The 24252-nt window shown below is 44.0% G+C and overlaps 1 protein-coding gene across 2 annotated transcripts in view; it reads left to right on the plus strand.

The window, feature by feature from the left end:
• CTBP1 (C-terminal binding protein 1) overlaps positions 1 to 24252 on the plus strand; it is a 291189-nt gene that overhangs the window by 23517 nt on the left and 243420 nt on the right. For both annotated transcript variants that reach the window (XM_040419242.1, XM_040419240.1), the window contains exon 2: positions 19664 to 19762. In XM_040419242.1, coding sequence (XP_040275176.1) covers positions 19664 to 19762 — 99 coding nt within the window. The remainder of the gene's footprint in view (positions 1 to 19663; positions 19763 to 24252) is intronic.

Below are 24252 nucleotides of genomic sequence, written 5' to 3' on the forward strand. Positions count from 1 at the left end.
CCTCCGCTGGATCCATGTGGGTTCCACTAATATGTAACGCACCTAGTTGATCAGTTAGGATCTCAACTGCGGAAGCAATGGACATCCACTATTATCCCACCGCCCTTGTTTTTGGCTGTGGGATTCGCGGTTACTCAGTATGTACCCCAGGCGTCTCTCTCAGTCTTGGGCGGAGAGTTTGGGGTAACAAAATCATTTACCGCTATCCATCTAATTAGTTACTGCTGGAAAGGAAGGTCCCCCAGTATTACAGGAGTCACAAGTTAGTATAAACTTGTGCACAGTTCAGAGTTAGTATATAGTATGCCCTCAGTTTAGTCTATAGAATGCCATAGGTTCAGGGTTAGTATATAGCATGTCCTCAGTTTTAGTATATAATAAGCAGTAGGTTCAGAGTTAGTATAGCATGTCCTCAGTTTAGTATATAATATGCAGCAGGTTCAGAGTTAGTATAGCATGTCCTCAGTTTAGTATATAATATGCAGCAGGTTCAGAGTTAGTATAGCATGTCCTCAGTTTAGTATATAATATGCAGCAGGTTCAGAGTTAGTATAGCATGTCCTCAGTTTAGTATATAATATGCAGCAGGTTCAGATTTAGTATAGCATGTCCTCAGTCTAGTATATAATATGCAGCAGGTTCAGAGTTAGTATAGCATGTCCTCAGCTTAGTATATAATATGCAGCAGGTTCAGAGTTAGTATAGCATGTCCTCAGTTTAGTATATAATATGCAGCAGGTTCAGAGTTTGTATAGCGTGTCCTGAGTTCAGTGTTGGTTTGGGAATATCGCCTCACACCAGCAGGAACCACCCCACACTGAGTTCCAGGACCTTAATCAGAGCAGGTAACAGGCATATACTTGCAGTTAGTTGGTCCTGGCTAGGAAGCCAGCAGTGGGGAAGCCAGTGGCAAGAAGGTAGGCAGTCCTTCACAATGTTGTTAGGGGTCCAGGTCTGGATATGTGGACAGAGTCCTCAGATGCAATGGAGCTAGCAGGGTGCGCACTCCATTAGTGGAACACCCTGCTTAGCACCTGTCTTCTATTTAAGGCCTGGAGGTAAGTGGGCGGAGTCACAGGGAGCCGCTGCGATCCAGGCTGTACTGTTACACTCTTATGGTCTTGTGGTTAGGTGCTTTGCCTCTGATACAGAAGGTCGTGGGTTCGAATCCCAGCAGAAACTTTTCTGAAATACAGGCTAAATTAGAATACACAAGCACTGATTCCATATATGGACCTACAGGGCGGGACACAGGAAGAGGCTGCATCGCATCGCTGACATGGAGGTAAGTATAAGTGTTTTTTTTTTTTTATTAATACCTGACTGTTACTGCCATGGGGGGAGCGGGAGGCACTTGATACTGGCACATGAGGGGAGGGGGTTTGGCACTATGATACACATGGCACTGGCACATGGGGAGGCACCTGATACTGTCACATGTGGGGGGGAGGGGGGTTGGCACCTGATACTGTCACATGTGGGGGGGAGGGGGGTTGGCACTTGATACTGGCACATGGGGGGGAGGAGAGAGGCACTTGATACTGGCACTTTTGGGGGGGGAGATAGCACTATGATACTGGGACATGGGGGGGAGGAGAGGCACTTGATACTGGCACTTTTGGGGGGGGGGGGAGATGGCACTATGATACTGGGACATGAGGGGGGAGAGGCTCTTGATACTGGCACTTTTTTTGGGGGGGGGAGGGGGGGAGATGGCACTATGATACTGGGACTGCCATACATACGTGTCATTTTAGTAGAAAACTGTGGCTCAAATGGCCCTTAGCAGCGCTCTCTGGAATGAGCGTTGCCAAGGGCCACCCGTCTTCTATTTGAAAAGGGGAGACGGGCTGTGCGGGAGCTGTGCTTCTGCCTCCTGTGCCCCCGCGGTGGCCACAGGCGTCTTAAAATCTAATGCTCGGGTACACTAACTAACCTGCCTTCCCTGCGATAATCACTCATGAAGACAGATGGACCTTAGCATTTCAGGGGGCCCAAGGAAATTCTTGCCCAGGGTCCAATCAATATTAAAGACGGCCCTGTGTATATAATAATATATGTACAGCTGGTATAACCTGGGCATCTCCTGTATATAATTATATATGTACAGCTGGTGTAAGTTATACATCTTGCGGTATATAATATACCAGAAGATGTATAACTTATACCATATACATTACAATATGTAAATATATAATTGTATACAGGAGATGCCCAGGTTATACCAGCATGCTCCATATCACTACAGGGAGTGCAGAATTATTAGGCAAGTTGTATTTTTGAGGATTAATTTTATTATTGAACAACAACCATGTTCTCAATGAACCCAAAAAACTCATTAATATCAAAGCTGAATATTTTTGGAAGTAGTTTTTAGTTTGTTTTTAGTTTTAGCTATTTTAGGGGGATATCTGTGTGTGCAGGTGACTATTACTGTGCATAATTATTAGGCAACTTAACAAAAAACAAATATATACCCATTTCAATTATTTATTTTTACCAGTGAAACCAATATAACATCTCAACATTCACAAATATACATTTCTGACATTCAAAAACAAAACAAAAACAAATCAGTGACCACGATAGCCACCTTTCTTTGTAAGGACACTCAAAAGCCTGCCATCCATGGATTCTGTCAGTGTTTTGATCTGTTCACCATCAACATTGCGTGCAGCAGCAACCACAGCCTCCCAGACACTGTTCAGAGAGGTGTACTGTTTTCCCTCCTTGTAAATCTCACATTTGATGATGGACCACAGGTTCTCAATGGGGTTCAGATCAGGTAAACAAGGAGGCCATGTCATTAGATTTTCTTCTTTTATACCCTTTCTTGCCAGCCACGCTGTGGAGTACTTGGACGCGTGTGATGGAGCATTGTCCTGCATGAAAATCATGTTTTTCTTGAAGGATGCAGACTTCTTCCTGTACCACTGCTTGAAGAAGGTGTCTTCCAGAAACTGGCAGTAGGACTGGGAGTTGAGCTTGACTCCATCCTCAACCCGAAAAGGCCCCACAAGCTCATCTTTGATGATACCAGCCCAAACCAGTACTCCACCTCCACCTTGCTGGCGTCTGAGTCGGACTGGAGCTCTCTGCCCTTTACCAATCCAGCCACGGGCCCATCCATCTGGCCCATCAAGACTCACTCTCATTTCATCAGTCCATAAAACCTTAGTTTGAAATATTTCTTGGCCCAGTCTTGACGTTTCAGCTTGTGTGTCTTGTTCAGTGGTGGTCGTCTTTCAGCCTTTCTTACCTTGGCCATGTCTCTGAGTATTGCACACCTTGTGCTTTTGGGCACTCCAGTGATGTTGCAGCTCTGAAATATGGTCAAACTGGTGGCAAGTGGCATCTTGGCAGCTGCACGCTTGACTTTTCTCAGTTCATGGGCAGTTATTTTGCGCCTTGGTTTTTCCACACGCTTCTTGCGACCCTGTTGACTATTTTGAATGAAACGCTTGATTGTTCGATGATCACGCTTCAGAAGCTTTGCAATTTTAAGAGTGCTGCATCCCTCTGCAAGATATCTCACTATTTTTGACTTTTCTGAGCCTGTCAAGTCCTTCTTTTGACCCATTTTGCCAAAGGAAAGGAAGTTGCCTAATAATTATGCACACCTAATATAGGGTGTTGATGTCATTAGACCACACCCCTTCTCATTACAGAGATGCACATCACCTAATTTGCTTAATTGGTAGTAGGCTTTCGAGCCTATACAGCTTGGAGTAAGACAACATGGAGTAAGACAACATTTGCCTAATAATTCTGCACTCCCTGTATATACAAGAAGATGTATAACTTATACCGGCTGTGCATATATAATTATATACAGGAGATGCCCAGGTTATACCAACATGCTCCATATCACTGTATGCAATAATATGTATACAACATAACATCTTCTTGTATATAGTAATATGGACCATGCTGGTATAATCTCCTGTATATAATTATATATGTACAGCTGGTACCTCTGGCACCCATGCTAAAGCCCGCCCATCAGTGCCGGTGACGCCACCGGGAACACTGCACCGCTCCAGCCCAATAACTGGCTTCTGTGGCGACATGCCTACAAGCTGCACATCATAGCTGAAGCCAGTTATTGGCTGTAGCGGAGCATGTGACCATGCCCATGCACCGCCAGATATAAACAGACCAGGGAGCCAGTGCAACGGACCGGAGCAGCAGGGAGCAGATAAGTATGAATCTTCTATTTACGGAGAAAGGCTGTGGGCAGTACAGAAAAAAATCTTTATTCCCAGAGAACTCCTTTGAGCATAGTTGCCAACAGTCCCAAATTTGCAAGGACTGTCCCTAATTTTCAGAGAAAACCCCTGCAAATTTGGGCTGACCCGGGCCAAAAAATGGGTGGGTCTTATTTAACCTTTACCCATAAACGGGCAGTTACACATAGTTTGGGGGCATTCCCTGGGTGGGGTCTATTTATCTTGAGTTTACAAACTGCTAAGTTGCTAAGTATACTTAGAGGCTATGCCCATCATAGACATTTATGGCATAGCCACAGGTTCCATCTCTGTAACTTGCACCCATATTCAGAATGGAGCTCTCAGGTGAAGAATGAATGGAGAGGGGACTGTTCATTTTCACAGCTCTCCATTTACTTTCAATGGGAGTTACAAAAACAGCCGGACAAGCGTGTAGATATGCCATAAATGTCAAAGGTTGGAATACCACTTTAATGATATGCACTTTTTACCAGTGTTTTACTGCAGGAGATGGGACCCGCACCTATCTGACATTTGTGGCATATCCTAGCACATCCTAGACATAACCCTTAGTGATTAATTGCTCCACCAGATTCCATGCACGATTACATATTGTTAACATGAAACTGCCTCTAGGGGGAGCTTTATGCATACAGATACTCCTAATGAAGTTAGAGACATTTTAAGGGCCAGAAAGTTCACTGCTGTTCTGATGCCACTGTAGCCCCCGCTCTCCGCTTCCTAGTTCCAGTCCAAAACAGAGGAAATGGCTGGAATTGCCGCATCCGCCAATTAATTTGGCTTTATTGTACCTGAGTTTAAAAAAAAATAAAAAAAAATGTTTGCATAATCAGTAGTTTAAAAAAATCATTAAAAAAATATGCCTGCATTCAGCTTTTTTAGGCTTCCCTAATATCTCTTTCAGCCATATTATTCCCTGTTTCAGCTGCACAGCTAGATTCATTTCACTCAGAAGCAGAAGGCATATCGCTTCTGTGGAATCTGCCAGCACTGTACTGCTGTGATGTCCTTTCCCTTACTTCTCGCTATGTTTGTTTACAGCTCCAGTGCTCACAGAACAGATGAGGAGGGGGAGATCACATTGATCACACAGGAGGCTCTTATAATCTTCAAAAGCTGTGTAGAAGCAGTTGTTTTATCATGCTAAGTATCTCAGCTAGCTCTGACACGCCCTCACTTCCTCTCAGCCATCTTCTGTGTCTCTGTTACTAAGGACGGATCTTGCCTGACAACAGGCAGTGGACTGCAAATTTAGGTCGAAGTGAGACCCCTAGTGGCCATGGCAGCTTTATTTCAGGTGAATGCAGGCAGAGGAAGTGATTTAGAAAATTGTTTGTTTCACCATTCTCTATGAAATGAAATGAAATTGTGTGACTCTTTAACCCTTTTTCCCCCCCCCCCCTTTTTTTTCTCCCTTTGAAAAATAACTGCTCTATAAAACCATATGGTATGAGCTCCCCCTAGTGGTGACTGCTGCCAGTTGGAATCCTCTCATTTAACTATCAGATGGATAGCAGAGTAATTTACTTAGCTTTACTATGCGGTTTGATAATGGGTTCCCATAATGCTCTAGGCCTTTGGGCAGGAATCGGTCCTGAAATGCTAATAATGCAAGCGAATTCCACCCTTTAGAAGAATCCTTCTATCCTTTATGTCAGCAGCTGCTTGTTGTCAGCTGGTTGAACGTACATGGGGGCATAGAGTATATATGACACATCCCTGCGCATTTTTCTTTTCACTAACTTTTGCGCTGAAATATTGTTTTTTCATAGGCGACCCTCAAAGAGCGTAAAAATTCCCTCCGGGGGGCTGATGCTCGTGTTTGTACCTAATGATTACATTCTATAACTCGGCTTATTGAAAATTACCTTTCATCTTAGAAAATGGCCTTTTCGGGTTTCTTTTGACATTTCCATGTTTCATGTGACATTCAGAATGCAGTCGGATCCTATGTACTGCACCTGGGTATAAAGGACACATCCGTGTGATTAACCATTTACTGTCCACATCCCAATGCAGGTGAAATGTCGTCACCTGGGATATGTCAGTGCAAACTATTATACAGTACACCGCCTGTATTAGTATGTATTGCTTTATATCAACATATGCCGCTTATCGTTTCCATCAGATTTTCTTCTCTATGTCACATTTACACCATCAGAATAATGAGTACAGCTCTGGGGTAGTATCAGGATCAGTTCCGGATAAGTAATGTATTGTACTGTATGTACAGTGCTGCCCATAATTATTCATACCTCTGGCAGATTTTGACTTAAAGTTACTTTTATTCAACCAGCAAGTAATTTTTTGACGGCAAATGACATAGGTGTCTCCTAAAAGATAATAAGACGATGTACAAGAGGCATTATTGTGGAAAATAAACATTTCTCAGCTTTTATTTACATTTGAGCAAAAAGTGTCCAGTCCAAAATTATTCACACCCTTCTCAATAATCAATAGAAAAGCCTTTATTGGCTATTACAGCAATCAAACACTTCCTATAATTGCAGACCAGCTTTTTGCATGTCTCCACAGGTATTTTTGCCCATTCATCTTTAGCAATGAGCTCCAAATCTTTCGGGTTGGAGGGTCTTCTTGCCATCACCCTGATCTTTAGCTCCCTCCACAGATTCTCAATTGGATTCAAGTCTGGACTCTGGCTGGGCCTCTCCATAACGTTAATGTTGTTGTCTGCTAACCATTTCTTCACCACTTTTGCTGTGTGTTTTGGGTCATTGTCATGCTGAAATGTCCACTGGTGCCCAAGGCCAAGTTTCTCTGCAGACTGCCTGATGTTGTCGTTGAGAATCCTCATGTATTGCTCTTTTTTCATGGTGCCGTTTACTGTGATTAGGTTCCTTGATCCATCGGCTGAAAACCCCCCCCCCCCAAAGCATTAGGTTCCCACCACCATGTGTGACAGTGGGGATGGAGTTCTTTGGGTTGAAGGCTTCTCCTTTTTTACGCCAAATGAAGGAAACATAATTGTGACCAAACAATTAAATTTTTGTTTCTTCTGACCATAACACAGAAGACCAGAAGTCTTCTTCTTTGTCTTCTCTGTCCAGATGAGCTTTTGCAAATTAGTTGCTGTTGAATAAAAGTAACTTTAAGTCAAAATTTGCCAGGGGTATGAATAATTATGGGCAGCACTGTATGTATGCAGCAACCCAGAGGGGAAGCAAGAAGAGGATGGGAGTGGTGGCACACATACATAGGAGTAGTAGTGGTTCTGTATGTATGCAGCAACCCGGAGGGAAATCAAGAAGAGGATGGGAGTGGTGGCACACATACATAGGAGTAGTAGTGGTTCTGTATGTATGTATGTATGCAGCGACCCGGAGGGAAATCAAGGAGAGGATGGGAGTGGTGGCACACATAGGAGTAGTAGGGGTTCACGGTTTCTGTCCTCACTCCAGCGCTCCCTAGTGTCGTCCAGTGAATGGAGGGTGCAGGCAGGAGAGCAGGTGTAGGCAGGGACCAGTGGATGATGGTGGAGTCAGTAACCAGGCCTATATAATAAGAAAGTCTTTCTTTACTGAATAGGAATAGGAGTAGTAGTTGATACAACAACATAGGCACGTTCTGAATAATATTACAGGGTGATATTTTCCCAATAGCTGTGTAAATGATGGTAGAGAGAGACAGGGAGTACTACTACTAAGTACAGTCTGCAGTCAAGAGGATAGGACATCAGTTCAAAAATCTTTAAAAACCCTTTTAAAATGTGGTGGGCGCCCAAGCATTATACCCTTTCAACAGCAATAAAGTCTTTTGCCATAAACAAGCGGCTACCTTACTGTCTGAATCCAGTGCACAGCCTCTGAAGTGGTTCTGAACTTTCTAAAATGTCTGCTCTCCTTCTCTCAGGGATAGTCCTCACAGTTGAGTTGTTCTCTGGCAGCTTTTCAGTCTCAGGAATGGTGTTTCCTGCATAAGGCTTTAGTCTGAGCCGACGTGGTAGGAGCTAACACATGCACGTCTCTTCTCCAGCTCTGCTCAGCTTCGGCTCACTAATCAAGGGGTGGGATCTGCCCATCCCCCTGGCAACCTAAGGCTAACACTGCCGGTTAACTATTTGTTACCCATACATAACCATGTGGGATACATAATGCACAGAAAAGAGTACTTTGCCAATAAATCACAACATTTAACACAATATCATGAAATTAACCTATGCAGTGATCCACTGGGTCACTGCATGTACACTGTGACTCCACCAGCAAGACAGTGACTGCAACTCTGGAGTATAATATAAGATGGAACTCAAGATCAGTACAAGACTAGTACTGTAATGCAGGGGCAGTGCTAGGGTCTCAAAGGATCAGGGGCCCAAGCCCCAATAAATATGGCCCTTTTCTCTAAGGCTACTTTCACACTTGCTGTAGCTTTCTCCTGCAGGCTGTTCCGACGGGGTAACAGCCTGCTGGATGCGTGCTACCGCTAGTGCACCGTGCCGCCGGAAGTCCGCTCCACTATAATGGGGCGGGTCGGAGGTCCAGCCGCAGCACGGCAAACATGCCGAGAGACTGCTGAAATATAACTGTAGCATGCTGTAGTTTTTTTCAGCCCACCTTTCGGCATGTTTGCCGTACTCCCCGGGAAGTCGACCCTTCCCGCGCACACCGCATTTTGTTGTACTTGCTATACAGCAGCACATACCTGTCACATCCAGGGCCTCCCAGGTGACGTCTCCTCTGATGTAGATCTTCTCTGTCATCATCTTCTCCACTCGGTCCAGACAACTTCTCTCAGCCACTTCGTCTCTGCAGAGTGTGACACACGGACATCTTAGCTTCCTCACTTTTCTATCATCATCCCCCAACAACCTGGAGTCCCCACAGTGTTCTCCTGCTGCTCGCTGTGCTCCCCAATACCCCCAAATACTATCCCGAAGAAAAATAAGTGCTGTACAGATAGCCCCCCCCATAGTAATACTGCTCCTCGTAGTCACACTAATAGTAATTCCCTTCTAGAATGCCCTCCTTAGTAATACTGCCCCCTACAGTGCCCCCAACAGTGCTAATGCTCCCCAAGAGTGCCTCCATTAGTAGAAGAGCCCTTCAGTATTAATAATGCCCTCACAGACCCCTCAGTACTAATAAGGCCCCCATAGTGCTCTTTGTAGAAATAAGGCGGATCTATAAGACCCTCCTTTAGAGCCCCCAGTAGTAATAAGAACGCCTAATGTCCCCTGGATTTAAAATGCTCCTACAGTGCCCCCAGTATTTATACTGCCCCCTCCTGTTATAATGCTCTCCCCTGCAGTACCCCCTGTAGTTATATTGCTCCTCTTAGTGTCTTCACTAATTATAATTCCTCAGCCCCTCCACCATACAGTCCCATGTAAATAACACTATTTCCCTCCCACTGCCATAGAGTCCCATGTAAATAACATCACACCATCTCTCCAGCCCCCTCCAATATACAGTCCCATGTAAATAACATCCCTCTCTGTCTACAGCACCCTCCAATATACAGTCCCATGTAAATAACATCACCCCCTCCCCAGTCTTCTCCAACATACAGTCCCATGTAAATAACATCACTCCCTCCCACATCCGCCATCAACATACAGTCCCATGTAAATAACATCACTCCCTCCCCCAGCCACCATCAATATACAGTCCCATGTAAATAACATCACTCCCTCCCACAGCTACCTATAACATACAGTCCCATGTAAATAACATCACCCCCTCCCCCAGCCACCATCAATATACAGTCCCATGTAAATAACACATGACTCCCTCCCCAGCCACCTCCAATATACAGCCCCATGTAAATAACATCACTCCTGGACATTTAGTCCCATGATAACATCCCTCCCTTCAGCCCTAACATACAGTCCCAGTTAAATAACCACAACTCCCAGCATTGCTCTGCCTCTCCCTTCACTTACCTCTCCTCATATACAGACATCACCACAGCTTCTTCTCCTCTTCACTGCCGTCCTCTCCTGCACTGGTCACATGATGGTGACATCATCTCAGGTCCTTCTCAACCACTGCCTTCTGCACTGATCACATGACCTGTGATGTCATCACAGGTCCTTCAGATCTTGCAGTGCATTAGATTCAATTTTATTGCCGCCCTGAGGACCGCAATACAGTTATATCTGCCTGGCAAGCAGTATATTTGGGGCCTGGGACAAAACATCAGGGGCCAGGCCCTGAATGTTTTAGCCTAGCAACGCCCCTGCTGTAATCTATGTGCACAATGACTTCACCAGCAGAATAGTGAGTGCAGCTCTGGAGTATAATACAGGATGTAACTCAGGATCAGTATTTTGCGGTCTTTAAAATGCGGATCTGCAAAATACAGATGATGTCAGTGTCGTGTTAGTGTTTCATCCATTTTTTTTGCGGACTAGTTGACTTTAATGGGTCTGTGGCCTGCATCTGCGCCAAAGGATAGGACATGTTCTGTTTTTGCGGAACAGAAATACGGATGTGTAAACAACATGGAAGGGCTCTGGCTGGGCTACTCAAGGACATTCACAGAGTTTTCCCTAAGTCTCTTCTGTGTTGACTTGGCTGTACGCTTAGGGTCATTCCCTTGTTGGAAGATGAGCCTTTGGCACAGTCTGAGGTCCAGAGCACTCTGGATCAGGTTTTCATTAAAAATATCTCTGCACTTTGTGCCATTCAGCTTTCCCTTGATCCTGACCAGTCTCATTGTCACAGTCGCTTAAAAACACCCCCATAGCATGATGCTGCCACCACCGTGCTTCACTGTAAGGATCATATTGGGCAGGTGAGAAGCTGTGCATGGTTTCCTCCAGACATGACGCTTAGCATTAAGGCCAAAAAGTTCAACTTTGGTTTCCTCAGTCCAGAGAATCTTGTTTCCAGGCAGGCTTTCATATAGTATTTACTGAGGAGAGTCTTCTATGTGGCCACTCTGCCATAAAACCCAGATAAAAGTGGAGTTTTGCAGTGATGGTTGACCTTCTGAAAGTTTCTCCCATCTGCGCCCAGGATCTTTGGAGCTCAGCCAGAATGACCATTGGGTTCTTCTCAGACGATTACTTAATTTGGAAGTGTGGCCAGCGCTAGGAAGAGTGGTCCATGTTGTTCCAAGCTTTGTCTATTTAAGAATTATGGAGACCACTGTGCTCTTAGGAACTTTCAGTGGAACCTCATTTTTTGTACCCTTCAACCAGATCTGTGTCTCCACACAATCCTGTCTCTGAGCTATACAGGCATTTTTTGCTTGGTTTTTGCTCTGATATTCCTTGTCAGCTGTGAGTCCTTATATAGACAGAGCTGTGTCTTTCCAAATCATGTCCAATCAGCTGAATTTACCACAGGTGACTCCAATAAAGGTGTAGAAACATCTCAAAAATTATCAAGAGAAAAGGAAGGACCACTGAGCTAAATTTTAAGTGTCATAGTAAAGGTTCTGAAGCTGTATGTTCCCACGAAATTTTAGTTTTCCTTTTTAATACATTTGCAAAAGCTTCTAAAATTCAGTTTTCACTTTCTCATTATGGGGCATTGAGTGCAGATTGAACGTCTATTTTTTTTATTTTAGCACTAGGCCGTAACATAACAAAATGTGAAACCAGTGAAAGGGTCTGAAGACTTTCCAAATTCATTTTATCAATCTGCTCAGCGACTTCTGCTCTGTAACATTCTGCCAGCATTGTGCACTGCATATCTTGTTAACAGGTCCTCTTTAAGGACAGTAATACACTTAGTAAACAATTGCTTCTGACTCCAAATCAGTAGTTTGTACATCAATAATATTCACTGGCCCTGAAATGCATTGTGAGGACTCCTGAGCGCTTGTCCATAATGGAGAGGACTTTACGAGAGGTCTTCTTACTACATTCCACTGCTGGTGGAACTTACAAATTACTGATCTGAAGTCAGCAGTTTGCTGTATTTAATATGGTTTGATAAAGGTGGCAGATTCCTTTTAAAGGCAGTCATAAAATCAGAAAATTTGGGAAAGTGTAAATTAAAAAAATATATTTTTTTTATTGTGGAAGACTTGCCAAGTTAAAGGCTACGCACTCTTCTTCTACTGACCTGTCTATGCTTCTACTGTCTGTATAAGACCAACAAGATGGGGCATATGGAGTGGAGTAATATATTACTCCAAGATCAGATCACTTACGAAGGTCTGCATGGTTCTGTATACCAAAAATGGTAGATTTTTATGAAGACTATTTGCAAAATTGTTTCATTTTTATATCATGTCTTTTCAATAAAGTAAGGGAAGGAGAATTAGGATAATTTCTGCCTAGGACTCCACTATTTAAAGTCCTTAATGTTATGGTCTGCCTGTCATGGTCTTATGAACAGCTCGTCAGAGTGCCACGGACCCTTCAGTAAGCTAATCAGTGGAGGTGCCAGGAGTAGGTCCATCCCCAATATGATCTTGATGGCTTATCCTAAGGATAGGTCATCAATTTTAAAGGCCCAGAATCCCCTTTTATGCATTTGTTTTACCATTTAGAAATGCTGTCATCTCCAGAGAAGATTACATTAACATCTTCTTACTCTACACCACCAGGAAAGCTGATATAGACCACAAGAGATGATAACATCAACCCCTTTCTTGCCCTTTACCACCAAGGATGCTGACATTAATCTCGTTCTTGCCTTGGACCACTAGAGATGCTGACATTGCTCCCTCCTTTCCCTAAACACAAGGAATTTTGGCATTGACCTGTTCAGGATCTAGACAACCAGGGGACTTGATGATAACCCCTTAGTGGTCATTGACCACTAGGGATGTTGGTTCAAATGCTTTCTTTACACTTTATGTAGACCCTAGGTCTTTTAGTCATAAAAGGTCTTTGTGTGAAGCCACCTTCCAACACTGCTCTTTTATCCAGCTGGTATTATTTGGTAGTAAGCCTATGTATAGAACCTTCTCTACAGGAAACTGACATTTATTTCCCTGTGTGACCGATGACTGTGATAGATTTTGGAAAGGATGAATTATTCTCTTTGAAATGTTCGGTTACCTCGCTCAATTTCTTTTTTTGAAGGATGGAGAACCATTGTTTGTCAGATAATCTGCCAGCATCAGCAGTAGCTACCATTAGTCTTCTGGAAGCAGAAGACTTGCAGTACGTATCATACAGAATAAATAGCACACGAGGTCGAAGTATTGTTTTTGTTAACATGTAATTCAGGTATCAGGAGTGGAGTGAGGGATTATCGTTTTACATTGAACCTTTGAGACATGGAAGATTTGAGTGATGGACAATTCATTGCATAAAGACCAATGATGCCTGAGGGCCAAGGGAGGAGATGTTTGTTTAGTTTAGTTGAGTGAAATTAGCCTTAAAAATTTAAATTCTATTGAATGTTGCAAATTTTATTGTGGAATTGTAGGAAAAGTAGTTGTCTCATGAAGACCAGAGAACATAGAAGCCCCCTCTGTCATCCATATGCCCTAATGATGCTTGTGAACAGGGGTTCTTTTAGTGAGAAACAATCAACATACCAGTTCTGTTAATTTTTTCAGTCTGGTCCTCATTAACAGTCTCCAAGGTGCTCTGTACAATATTGGTCTTTGAGGTAGGGATCGACCGATATAGATTTTTTAGGGCCGATACCGATAATTTGTGAACTTTCAGGCCGATAGCCGATAATTTATACCGATATTCTGGGAATTTTCATTTTTGAGAAAAAAAAAAAATTCCTACACAAATCTGCTGAAAATGAATATGTTTATTGTTAATGTGTATTTTTTTTGTTTATTGTTAATGTGTATTTTTTTTTTTTATAAATCTTTTTCATTTATACTTAATATTTTTGTGTTTTTTTTTTACTAACTTTTAACCCCCTTAGGGACTAGAACCTTTGTCCTATTCACCCTGATAGATCTCTATCAGGGTGAATAGGATCTCACACTGTCCCTGCTGCTCTGTGCATAGTGCACACAGCAGCATGGAGCTGAACATGGCAGCCAGGGCTTCAATAGCGTCCTGGCTGCCATGGTAACCGATCGGAGCCCCAGGCTTACACAGCTGGGGCTCCGATCGGAGGAGCAGGGGAGAGGGGATCCTGTGGCCACTGCCACCAATGATTAATACTGGGTGGGGGGGGGCGCACTGCGCCACCAATGTTTTTACTATTGGCCGGGATTGGGATGGGGGTGGGGGGCGCACTGCGCCACCAATGATTAATACTGGGGGGCTTGGGGGGGCGCACTGCGCCACCAATGAAGATAAGTCTATCGATCATTCATATACAGGAGGCGGGAGCTGGCTGCAGAATCACATAGCCGGCTCCCGACCTCTATCAGCGGTAGCTGCGATCCGCGGCACCTAAGAGGAGTTAACTACCGCGGACCGCAGCTATTGCTCATAGAGGTCGGGAGCCGGCTATGTGATTCTGCAGCCAGCTCCCGCCTCCTGTATATGAATGAATGAAAGGCTTATCTTCATTGGTGGCGCAGCGGCCACAGCCCCTCCCCTCCTCTTATGTTCTATCTCCTCATTGGCGGCAGCGGCAGCAGCAGCACAGGGGGAGGAGACACTGCTTCCTTTTCCCCTGTGCTGCGGAGGGAACACAGAGAGCGCTGTCAGCAGCGCGTTCTGTGTTCCTCATACGTTATCGGTATATCGGCAAAATTGATGCCGATACCGATAACGTTCAAAATCCTCAATATCGGCCGATAATATCGGCCAAACCGATAATCGGTCGATCCCTACTTTGAGGTCACATGTAACAACTGCCCACCTACTGTATGAAATCCCTACACAAAGATGCAGGGAAAAAATGCATGGGGAAGCAGACGCAAAAGACAGTATCACCTTGAGGATAGATCACCGACCAAGGAAAGAAAGAGGAGATGTAAAGGACAATGCAAAGTGCTCGACTTGCTGTTGATGGGAGTCCTTGTAAAGTAGGACTTGATTCCGGGTTTTGCATTGGGGCTCCCTAGTTGCTTACTGAAATCTTAGACAGGAGACTGTGCAAATCTTTTAGGCAGATGTGGAAAAAATTCTGCAATGTTAGAATGCTTTCAAAAATAGAAGTGTTGATAGTTAATATTTTTTCAGTTAGCCAATGGAAAGTGATTGAACAAAAGAGAAATCTAAATCTGGTCAATATTTGGTGTGACCACCCTTTGCCTTCAAAACAGCATCAGTTCTTCTATGTAGACTTGCACACAGTTTTTGAAGGAACTCGGCAGGGAGGTTGTTTCAAACATCTTGGAGAACTAACCACGGATCTTCTGTGGATGTAGGCTTGCTCAAATCCTTTTGTCTCTTCATGTAATCCCAGACAGACTGGATGATGTTGAGATCAGGCCTCCGTGGAGGCCGTATCATCACATCCATGGACTCTGTATTCTACTTTACGCTGAAGATAGTTCTTAATGACATTGGCTGTATACATTTGGAGCCAATCAGACGTCTCCCTAATAGTATTGCATGATGGATAAATATCTGGCTGTATTTGTCAGCATTGAGCACACCATTTAAGAGCATCTGTTGGCATGATGTATGCATATTGCCTGGTAGGGTTGATCATGCTGAGTAAAGTGATACCTGTCTTTTGTCTCTAGAGTGAACTGCTGCTGAGGTAACTTTTTTATTTTTATGCCAATAAGCAATTTTGAGCACCTAGGGGCTGTCCGTAGCACTTGAAGCACCGCTATTGCTACACTCCGGTCCTCTGCATTCTACGCCTTCCCGTTTGAGTGACAGGGCTAGACCTCTTGTCTAGCTCTGTGTTCTTGTACCTGTACGGTCACTCACTAACGTAATGTAACAAACAGTTATTGGTGGACCAGTGTTGTGTAAATATTATTATGGTATACCGAGTGACTGGTCTCAGTATGTTAGCAAAATCATGCATTCCAAGTGTTGCGGCCAAGATGTGGGTCCCGGCACTCATTGGTGGCAATGGAGGCTCTGGAGAGAGGGCTGTATGGGCAGGGGAGCATACTGACCTCACAATCCTCCCAGCAGCTCTCAGTGAAGCCGCTGACACCTCCACTTCCAGATGGAGTGATGTCGTTGGCGCATGCGTACCCTGAATCTGTGCAGCTCGGGCAGCAGCAGATTGAGTGCACAAGCATAGCACCAGAGCATAGCGTTAGAGGTGCTCCAAGTGCTACAGCCGGGCCCTTGGTGCTCGAAATTGCTAATTTGTAAAAAAAAAAAAAAAAAAAGAGAACACTCATTATTACAATTAAGTATAGAAATATAAGGTGCCAAGGGACCATGTACCAGGGCATGTAGCTGCTGGCAGCTATGGGAAAAGAGGTCCATGCCAGTTTGGGCACATCCTCCATTGATATTGGGTGATTACAACATGTGCAAGACTCCCCACCGCATTGAGATGGGAAATTGACCCAAATGTCATAGAAAAAACATTTTGGGAAACAAACATTCTTTGGTAGCAGAGCCTGCCATCATGACGGGGGGCCTGTTTTAATCGCTGCCATGAGGCCCACCCTCTTTTATGTACAACACTGTTAGTTGCATTACAGTATTACGGTATAATTCTTATATTTTTGCATTGCCGCTCATACAAATTCAGAGGTGTAATTTATAATCCAATGTACTTTACAGAAATCAATGTAGTGGGTCGTAATTTACATTGCATTATATTTTTATGGCACTAGATGGTGCCAGGATGACATGATTCATCACCGTCTGGCGCCACAGAAATACTTTTTAAGGTAGAATACAGGTTCCGCCTTGTTAAGGCTCACGTGTCGCACTCTATGTGTAGCAGTTACCTTTTTTTTTTTTTTTTTTATCTCTAATGGCCTAGTTACTCTTTTTGTGATTCCATCTCGGCAGTAATGGAAATTAACACTTCATATGCTGGCTATAAGGACCAACCAAACTGGACAAGCAGAGCTGCAGTGTAAAGCATGTGGGTGGGATCAAACAGCAATCCAAGCCTCTGATGAGGCAGGAGATACATTTCAGACTACATTAGTGTTTTATAAACAATACAACTAATCTATAGCCACTGATTACAACACTTTCCTAGTAGAGCAGAGCTAAAAAGCATCAACACGGAAGGAAACAACTAAAGGTATGTTCACACCTGCATCGGAGTCTCTGTTCAGGGCCGCTATTGCAGATTCCATCAAAAAACGTAGCAGAACAACGGAAATTGCTACCGCTGATGTGAACCCATTGGAAAGTAAGCCCAAAGGAAGAACAAGTAAGGGAAAGACTTGTGTAATTTATAATATAATTTGTATAATTTATGCAACAAACACCACAAATGTCCTGTGTAATTTATAACACTATTTAACAGTAAATAACAGCGAAGCGACCATATTGCTGATTATACGGGATTTATCACAGCAGCTGTAAAATGAGACTGGTTTAGCAGCTGGGATTCTATTTATGTTTTGCTGACATCTAGTGGCTAATATGAAAAGTTAAGTATTCATATGCGTTAAAGATGAGAGAATTTCTTGAAATTCGTTTTGGGTCTGATTCGCCAGATTTTTCAAAAAATTTGATTCTGACCCGAATTAATTCTGAAAGCTGTGTAAATCAGTTTTCCTTCTAAAAAGGACAAGAAAACGGAGTGTATAACACCAGCAGATGTTAAATAGCTATCCAAGTCAGCTGTCAATGCTTAAAACAGACTATAAAGCATAACTTTGCTAATAGCTAAGTAAGCATTTCATCTTGTAGCTCTTTCCAGGTAATTACCCTTCATCAGAGCAGATACAATTAGCTTAGCTAGCTGAGAGGCCTTTGTCGGGGGATCTGGGAGGTACTATTTTTCACTATGCAGAGCATATATTATGCATGAGGAGTATCGTAGGCCAGGCAACACTGCTCTCCATTTTTGGAAAAAATATATGCAAATTAGCAAAGCTTAGCTTTCTTTTCTTTTTGGAAGGAAAGCTCATTTGAATATCTTTAGGTTTCTGGGAAAGACACTCAAATTAGCTTTTCTTCAAATAGACAAAGATGTCAGCAGAAGTAAGATATGCTAATCTGCATATATTTTCCCAGAGCCTACAATACTCCTCACACATACCAGGTGCTCTCAATAATGAGAAAGAGTACCCCCGTAGGCCCCAACAAAGGCCTCTCAGCTAGCTAAGCCAATTTTCTCTGATCTGCTCTGTTATATGGTAATCGCATGGAAAGCGCTATAGGATGAGATGCTGACTTAGCTACTAGCCCAGTTATGCTTTGTAGCCTGTTTTAAAAGCTAAGACTTTGACTTTGGATAGCTATGATACATCAGCTGCTGTGAGACACTCAATTTTCTTGTCCTTTTGGAAGGAAAATTGATTTGCACGAGTCTTTTCCAGAGGAGTGTTATATGGGGACATCCAGTTTTCTTGTCCTTTTAGTTTGTTCATATCTTTTAAGCCAAATGTTATGTGTTGGCTTCTATATCTATCTCTCTGAAGCTGAAGAAATTCAGGTTCATTACAATCGGAATCTTTTTAAAAATTTAGGAAGAATCAATTTGATCTTTAATATGAGTTAAAGGAACACTGCTGGCGAATCAGATACACTATGTTTGTTAGACAGTGGGCGTTATCCTGGCAGTCCCCTGTTATTCTCCCTTTAACCCCTATACAAAAATCTGGTCTCCGCTGCAGGAGAACCACTAGTCCACTACCTCCTGGACTAGTCTCTGTTTGATTGACAGCTGAGGCTACTTTCACACTCGCGTTTTGGCTTTCCGTTTCTGAGATCAGTCTGCAAATTGCGCAAAACATGGATACTGTGTGCATTCCACATTATGCGGAACAGAACAGTTGTCCCCTAATAGAACCGTCCTATCCTTGTCTGTAATGCCGACAATAATAGGACATGTTCTATTATTTTTCGGCCATGCGGACCTACAGACACGGAATGCACACAGAGTCATTTTTATATTTTTTGAATTTGCATTCAAGTGAAGTGAATGGTACAGACATGGAAAAAAAATAAGTTAGTGTGCAGGAGCTCTAAGGTTGGCCCCCCGAATCAGTTACACTGGTGGGCCCTAAGTACCTCAGTCTGATACTGCTGGGGGGTACCCTATATACCCTAGAATGACACTCCACAGCCTGCAAGGAGAGAAGAGCGGAGGAGCATTCCGGCGGCCAGCCCACTAGATTGGAGAAGGATGCTGATGGGGCCAGCTGGAGGGTGAGCGAGCCAAGTGGCACCTGTGCCCGCGGGGAAGAGCAAAGCAGAGGCGAGACTGGGACACCGCCATAAGAGTGTTATAGCTGACACAGGGCTTGAGAAGGTGGCACAGGAATTGTGTAGTGTCCTTTGTAATTAAGTATAATGTGCCACCCCATCGGGCCCTGCATTAGGCATAATAAACTGAATGAATTGGTGGTTGACCATGAAGAAATATATGGAATGCTGATTGTACCTTGATAAATAATCCTGCAGTTTGATAAATAAGCTGTTTGCAGAGTCACTCATACCCTCATCTTTCTTGCAGCTCCATACCCTCTGGCTTGGAGGGCTCAGCATGCTCTGGTCCCTACATCTGGAAGCAACACAACCCCTTGGCCAATGATGCGAAGTTCGCCTGAGGCAGGTAAAAAATGGCTTTTTATTATAACCTTATGTTTTAGTTACCACATATTGGGCATATTTTTTAAAGCATTCGGTGGTGATATTTTTCACTTTCCATGTAACTTCCTACATATCCTATAGTATTTAATTTTTTTCACTGGTAGCTGCATGCACAATAGGTCAGCAGTCATCTCACTATCATTACAGGCAGGATTACAATTTAAAAACAAAACAAAGCATGTCTATTTTTTAAAGACAGAGGTAGATAAGGAGGAGCACATTTCCAAGAGGTGATGGATTTAGCTCTCTTCCTCCTACCACTCCCAGAGCAGTAGCCTCTGCATATGATGCTGAGCATGCTCACTACTACTGTCACAAGTCATTCCTGACTATTTTAACATTTTCTGTCCAGGTATCCTGATATAAAGCAAATTTCTGCACCTGCAGTTGTAGTGATTTAGCCAAAATGGCTGTTTCCATATTTACGGTATGTAGAAATCATCAGAAAACAATATTAAAAATAATCCTGTTCTACCTATGTTAGGCTAGATCACAATCCTGGTCTTGATTTAAAACCAAGATTCTTGGCTTTTAAAGAAGACAAAGATGACAGCTAGAGTCTTTAATAGCAAGGATATATCAGATACAGTAAAAGGTTAATGGTAATATCCCTGGTGAACTTTGGCAGTGAAAGGGTTAATAACATTCCTGCTGGTCTAGAGCAGTGAAGGGGTTATGTGTGCAATCCCTTTGGGGTTATACGACTGAAGAGGTCATAACATGTCTGGTGGTCTAGGGCAGTGAAGGAGTCAATGATAACATCTCTGGTGGTCTAGGGCAGTGAAGGAGTCAATGATAACATTTCTGGTGGTCTAGGACAGTAAAGGAGTATGATAACATCTCTGGTGGTCTAGGGCAGTGAAGGAGTCAATGATAACATCTCTGGTGGGCTAGGGCAGTGAAGGAGTCAATAATAACATTTCTGGTGGTCTAGGACAGTAAAGGAGTGAGTGATAACATCTCTGGTGAGCTTGGGCATTGAAGGAGTCAATGATAACATTTCTGGTGGTTTAGGGCAGTAAAGAAGTCAGTGATAAGATCTCTGGTGGGCTAGGTCAGTTAAGGAGTCAGTGATAACATCTCTTGTGGTCTAGGGCAGAGAAAGAGTCAATGATAAAATCTCTGGTGGTCTAGGTCAGTTAGGCTACTTTCACACTAGCGTTCGGGTGTCCACTCGTGAGCTCCGTTTGAAGGGGCTCACGAGCGGCCCCGAACGCATCCGTCTGGCCCCAATGCATTCTGAGTGGAGGCGGATCCGCTCAGAATGCATCAGTCTGCCAGCGTTTAGCCTCCGCTCCGCTCAGTGAGCGGACACCTGAACGCTGCTTGCAGCGTTCGGGTGTCCGCCTGGCCATGCGGAGGCGAGCGGATCCGTCCAGACTTACAATGTAAGTCAATGGGGACGGATCCGCTTGAAGATGACACAATATGGCTCAATCTTCAAGCGGATTCGTTCCCCATTGACTTTGAATGTAAAGTCTGAACGGATCCGCTCAGACAACTTTCAGACTTAAAATTTTCTAAGTTATAATGCAGACGCATCCGTTCTGAACGGATGCGAACGTCTGCCTTATAGGAGCGGATCCGTCTGATGAAACATCAGACGGACCCGCTCTGAACGCTAGTGTGAAAGTAGCCTTAAGGAGTATGATAACATCTTTGGTGGTCTAGGGCAGTGAAAGAGTCAATGCTAAAATCTCTGGGGGTCTAGGGCAGTGAAAGAGTCAATGATAACATCTCTGGTGGTCTATGGCAGTGAAGGAGTCAATGATAACATTTCTGGCGGGCTAGGGCAGTGAAGGAGTCAAGGATAACATCTTTGGAGGTCTAGGGCAGTAAATTAAATGAATAATAATGTCCCTGGACTACTCATAGACATAGGGCAATCACAGCGTAGTGATAGTTATTTACCGGCTGACTGAAAGGATACTGTGGAGAGTGTAAGCAGTGAGTGAGAGAGACCGGGTACAGCTACGGCCCCACATCCAGGCACTCATATTTGACTGGACTCTCCACCACCACGCTGCTGGCTCAGTTTTCAAATGGATTAATAATGGCCGCACTATTGCAGGTAAACAGCAGATTTACCCATGAAACTACACAACCATTAACAATCAATTTAATTAGGCATCGGACATGTCTGGATGGTTTTCAGCTCCATCTGGCCACTGCTATGTATTTAGCACTGTAACAGACTAGACCAGGGATCAACCACCTTCAGCACTCCAGCTGCTGTGAAACTACAACAACCAGCATCCAACATGCTCAGCTGTTCTTCTAACTCTCATAGAAGTGAATGGAGCATTATGGGAGTTGTAGTGTCAGAACAGCTGGAGTGCCAGAGGTTGTTGATCCCTGGACTAGACCATATAGTGCAATAGCCAGGATACGGGTTGTTAAAGTTCGGTATTTGTCGTGACGCCAATTGCAGCGTGCGCAGGGTACTACCCCAGGGCCCTTCCAAGATTAGGAATGCCAGAGTGGTGTAATGACCTATAATGTCTCTATAGTTTGGTGGTAGTTGTGTCACGGTGTCTCCTACCTGGGTACGGCTGGACTTCTGGCTTCCTGGTTCACTTGCAATAAATTTGAGTGCAGTGATAGTAGGAGTAATAGAGGAATTTTGCAGAGTAAATGATGTCCAGACCTTTAGATGAAGTTCAAATGTTGCTTTACTTGAAATAACTTGCATCCAAGCAGTACACAGCTTTGGTCTCTTGGTCCTAGCAGGTTTTGGCAATGATTGGCAGGAATGAGTACTTCTGCTTTAAATGTGACCTCTGCTGTGTGGGGACAGACTAGCTGAGGAGGAATTGGCTTCTCCTAGGGCTCTGTACTTATTTCTCAGATGGATTCTCAGGGGATGCTTTCTTGCTGGTACTGTGGAGTTTGTCTGTAGTTTTCTGCTTTCCTCATCCAGCTGAGGCTGCAGGTGCTCAGACTGGGTATTTGGCCAAGTCTCAGCTGAGACTCGGTCCTTGCTGTCTTCCCTATGCAGGTGAACTCCTCACACACACAGCCTTCCCCTAGCAAGGGGGAGGCTACACTGACTCTAACTTCCTTCTCCACCCATGCTGCAGGATGTGGGAACAGCCCACCTCTCCACAGAGGGGGAGCAAAGCTGGAATAATCCATTCACTAAACTGGGACTTTACTTGCCAATGTGTTGCTGGCACCTACTGGTTACCAGGCAAATTACAGGAACAATAGTATTTAAGGCTACTTTCACACTAGCGTTCGGAGCGGATCCGTCTGATGTTTCATCAGACGGATCCGCTCCGATAATGCAGACGTTCGCATCCGTTCAGAACGGATCCGTCTGCATTAAAACTTAGAAAATTTTCTAAGTATGAAAGTAGCCTGAGCGGATCCGTTCAGACTTTACATTGAAAGTCAATGGGGAACGGATCCGCTTGAAGATTAAGCCATATGATGTCATCTTCAAGCGGATCCGTCCCCATTGACTTACATTGTAAGTCTGGACGGATCCACTCGCCTCCGCACGGCCAGGCGGACACCCGAACGCTGCAAGCAGCGTTCAGGTGTCCGCTCACTGAGCGGAGCGGAGGCTGAACGCTGGCAGGCGGATGCATTCTCAGTGGATCCGCCTCCACTGAGAATGCATTGGGGCCAGACGGATGCGTTCGGGGCCGCTCGTGAGCCCCTTCAAACGGAGCGCACGAGCGGACACCCGAACGCTAGTGTGAAAGTAGCCTTACATAGTTTTATGCACATTTGTGAAAGACATGAGCAAAATCACATCTGATGACAGTATAAAGCTCTTAGGAGATAGTAGCGGGGTAGAGGCGTGTAGTAACACAACTCTGGGGTGTTACAATAGTACATCTGATGTTTCCTTCAGTAGATTCTTGAACTCTGAGCAAGACGGATGTTGTCAATTTCATGGTGGTTTAAAGGCAAGAATTGTATTCACCCAGTGTAAAGTCTGTGTAATGTACTGTATTTATGCATTAACCTTTTTATATTCTGGAAACCATCAGCATGCTGATGCAGACAAATCTATTCATTTTTTAATATATCTCCAGTATTTATTGCATATAATAGTTTGATGTATTTGATGGTGTCCTTCAGTAAATACGTTTTGGGCTCATAAACACCTTAAAGGGGATCTCCAAGTTTTCAACACTTTTGCTTCCGGCTTGACACCCAGGAAATACCTGTAGATGCGTGCTTAGCCAATCACTGGATGAGTCGGGTCAAATATGTGGCCAGTGAGTGCCTGATCAGGCATTCATTCTCTGAGTGTCAGAACCAGACCAGGAAGTGGAGACTAGCATCAGAATGGCAGTGAGGTGAGTAACACTTATTTTATTTTTAACCCATTCTGCCTCACAGCCCTTTTAAACAGGACCTGGCAACAGAATCAACACTGCTTAACCAGGCATGCTGCCTGGTAGGCTTGATCCTGCTGATTAAAATGATAACTGTCTT

The sequence above is a fragment of the Bufo bufo genome, chromosome 2 (genome assembly GCF_905171765.1).
Source record: "Bufo bufo chromosome 2, aBufBuf1.1, whole genome shotgun sequence".
NCBI classification, from domain to species: Eukaryota; Metazoa; Chordata; class Amphibia; order Anura; family Bufonidae; genus Bufo; species Bufo bufo.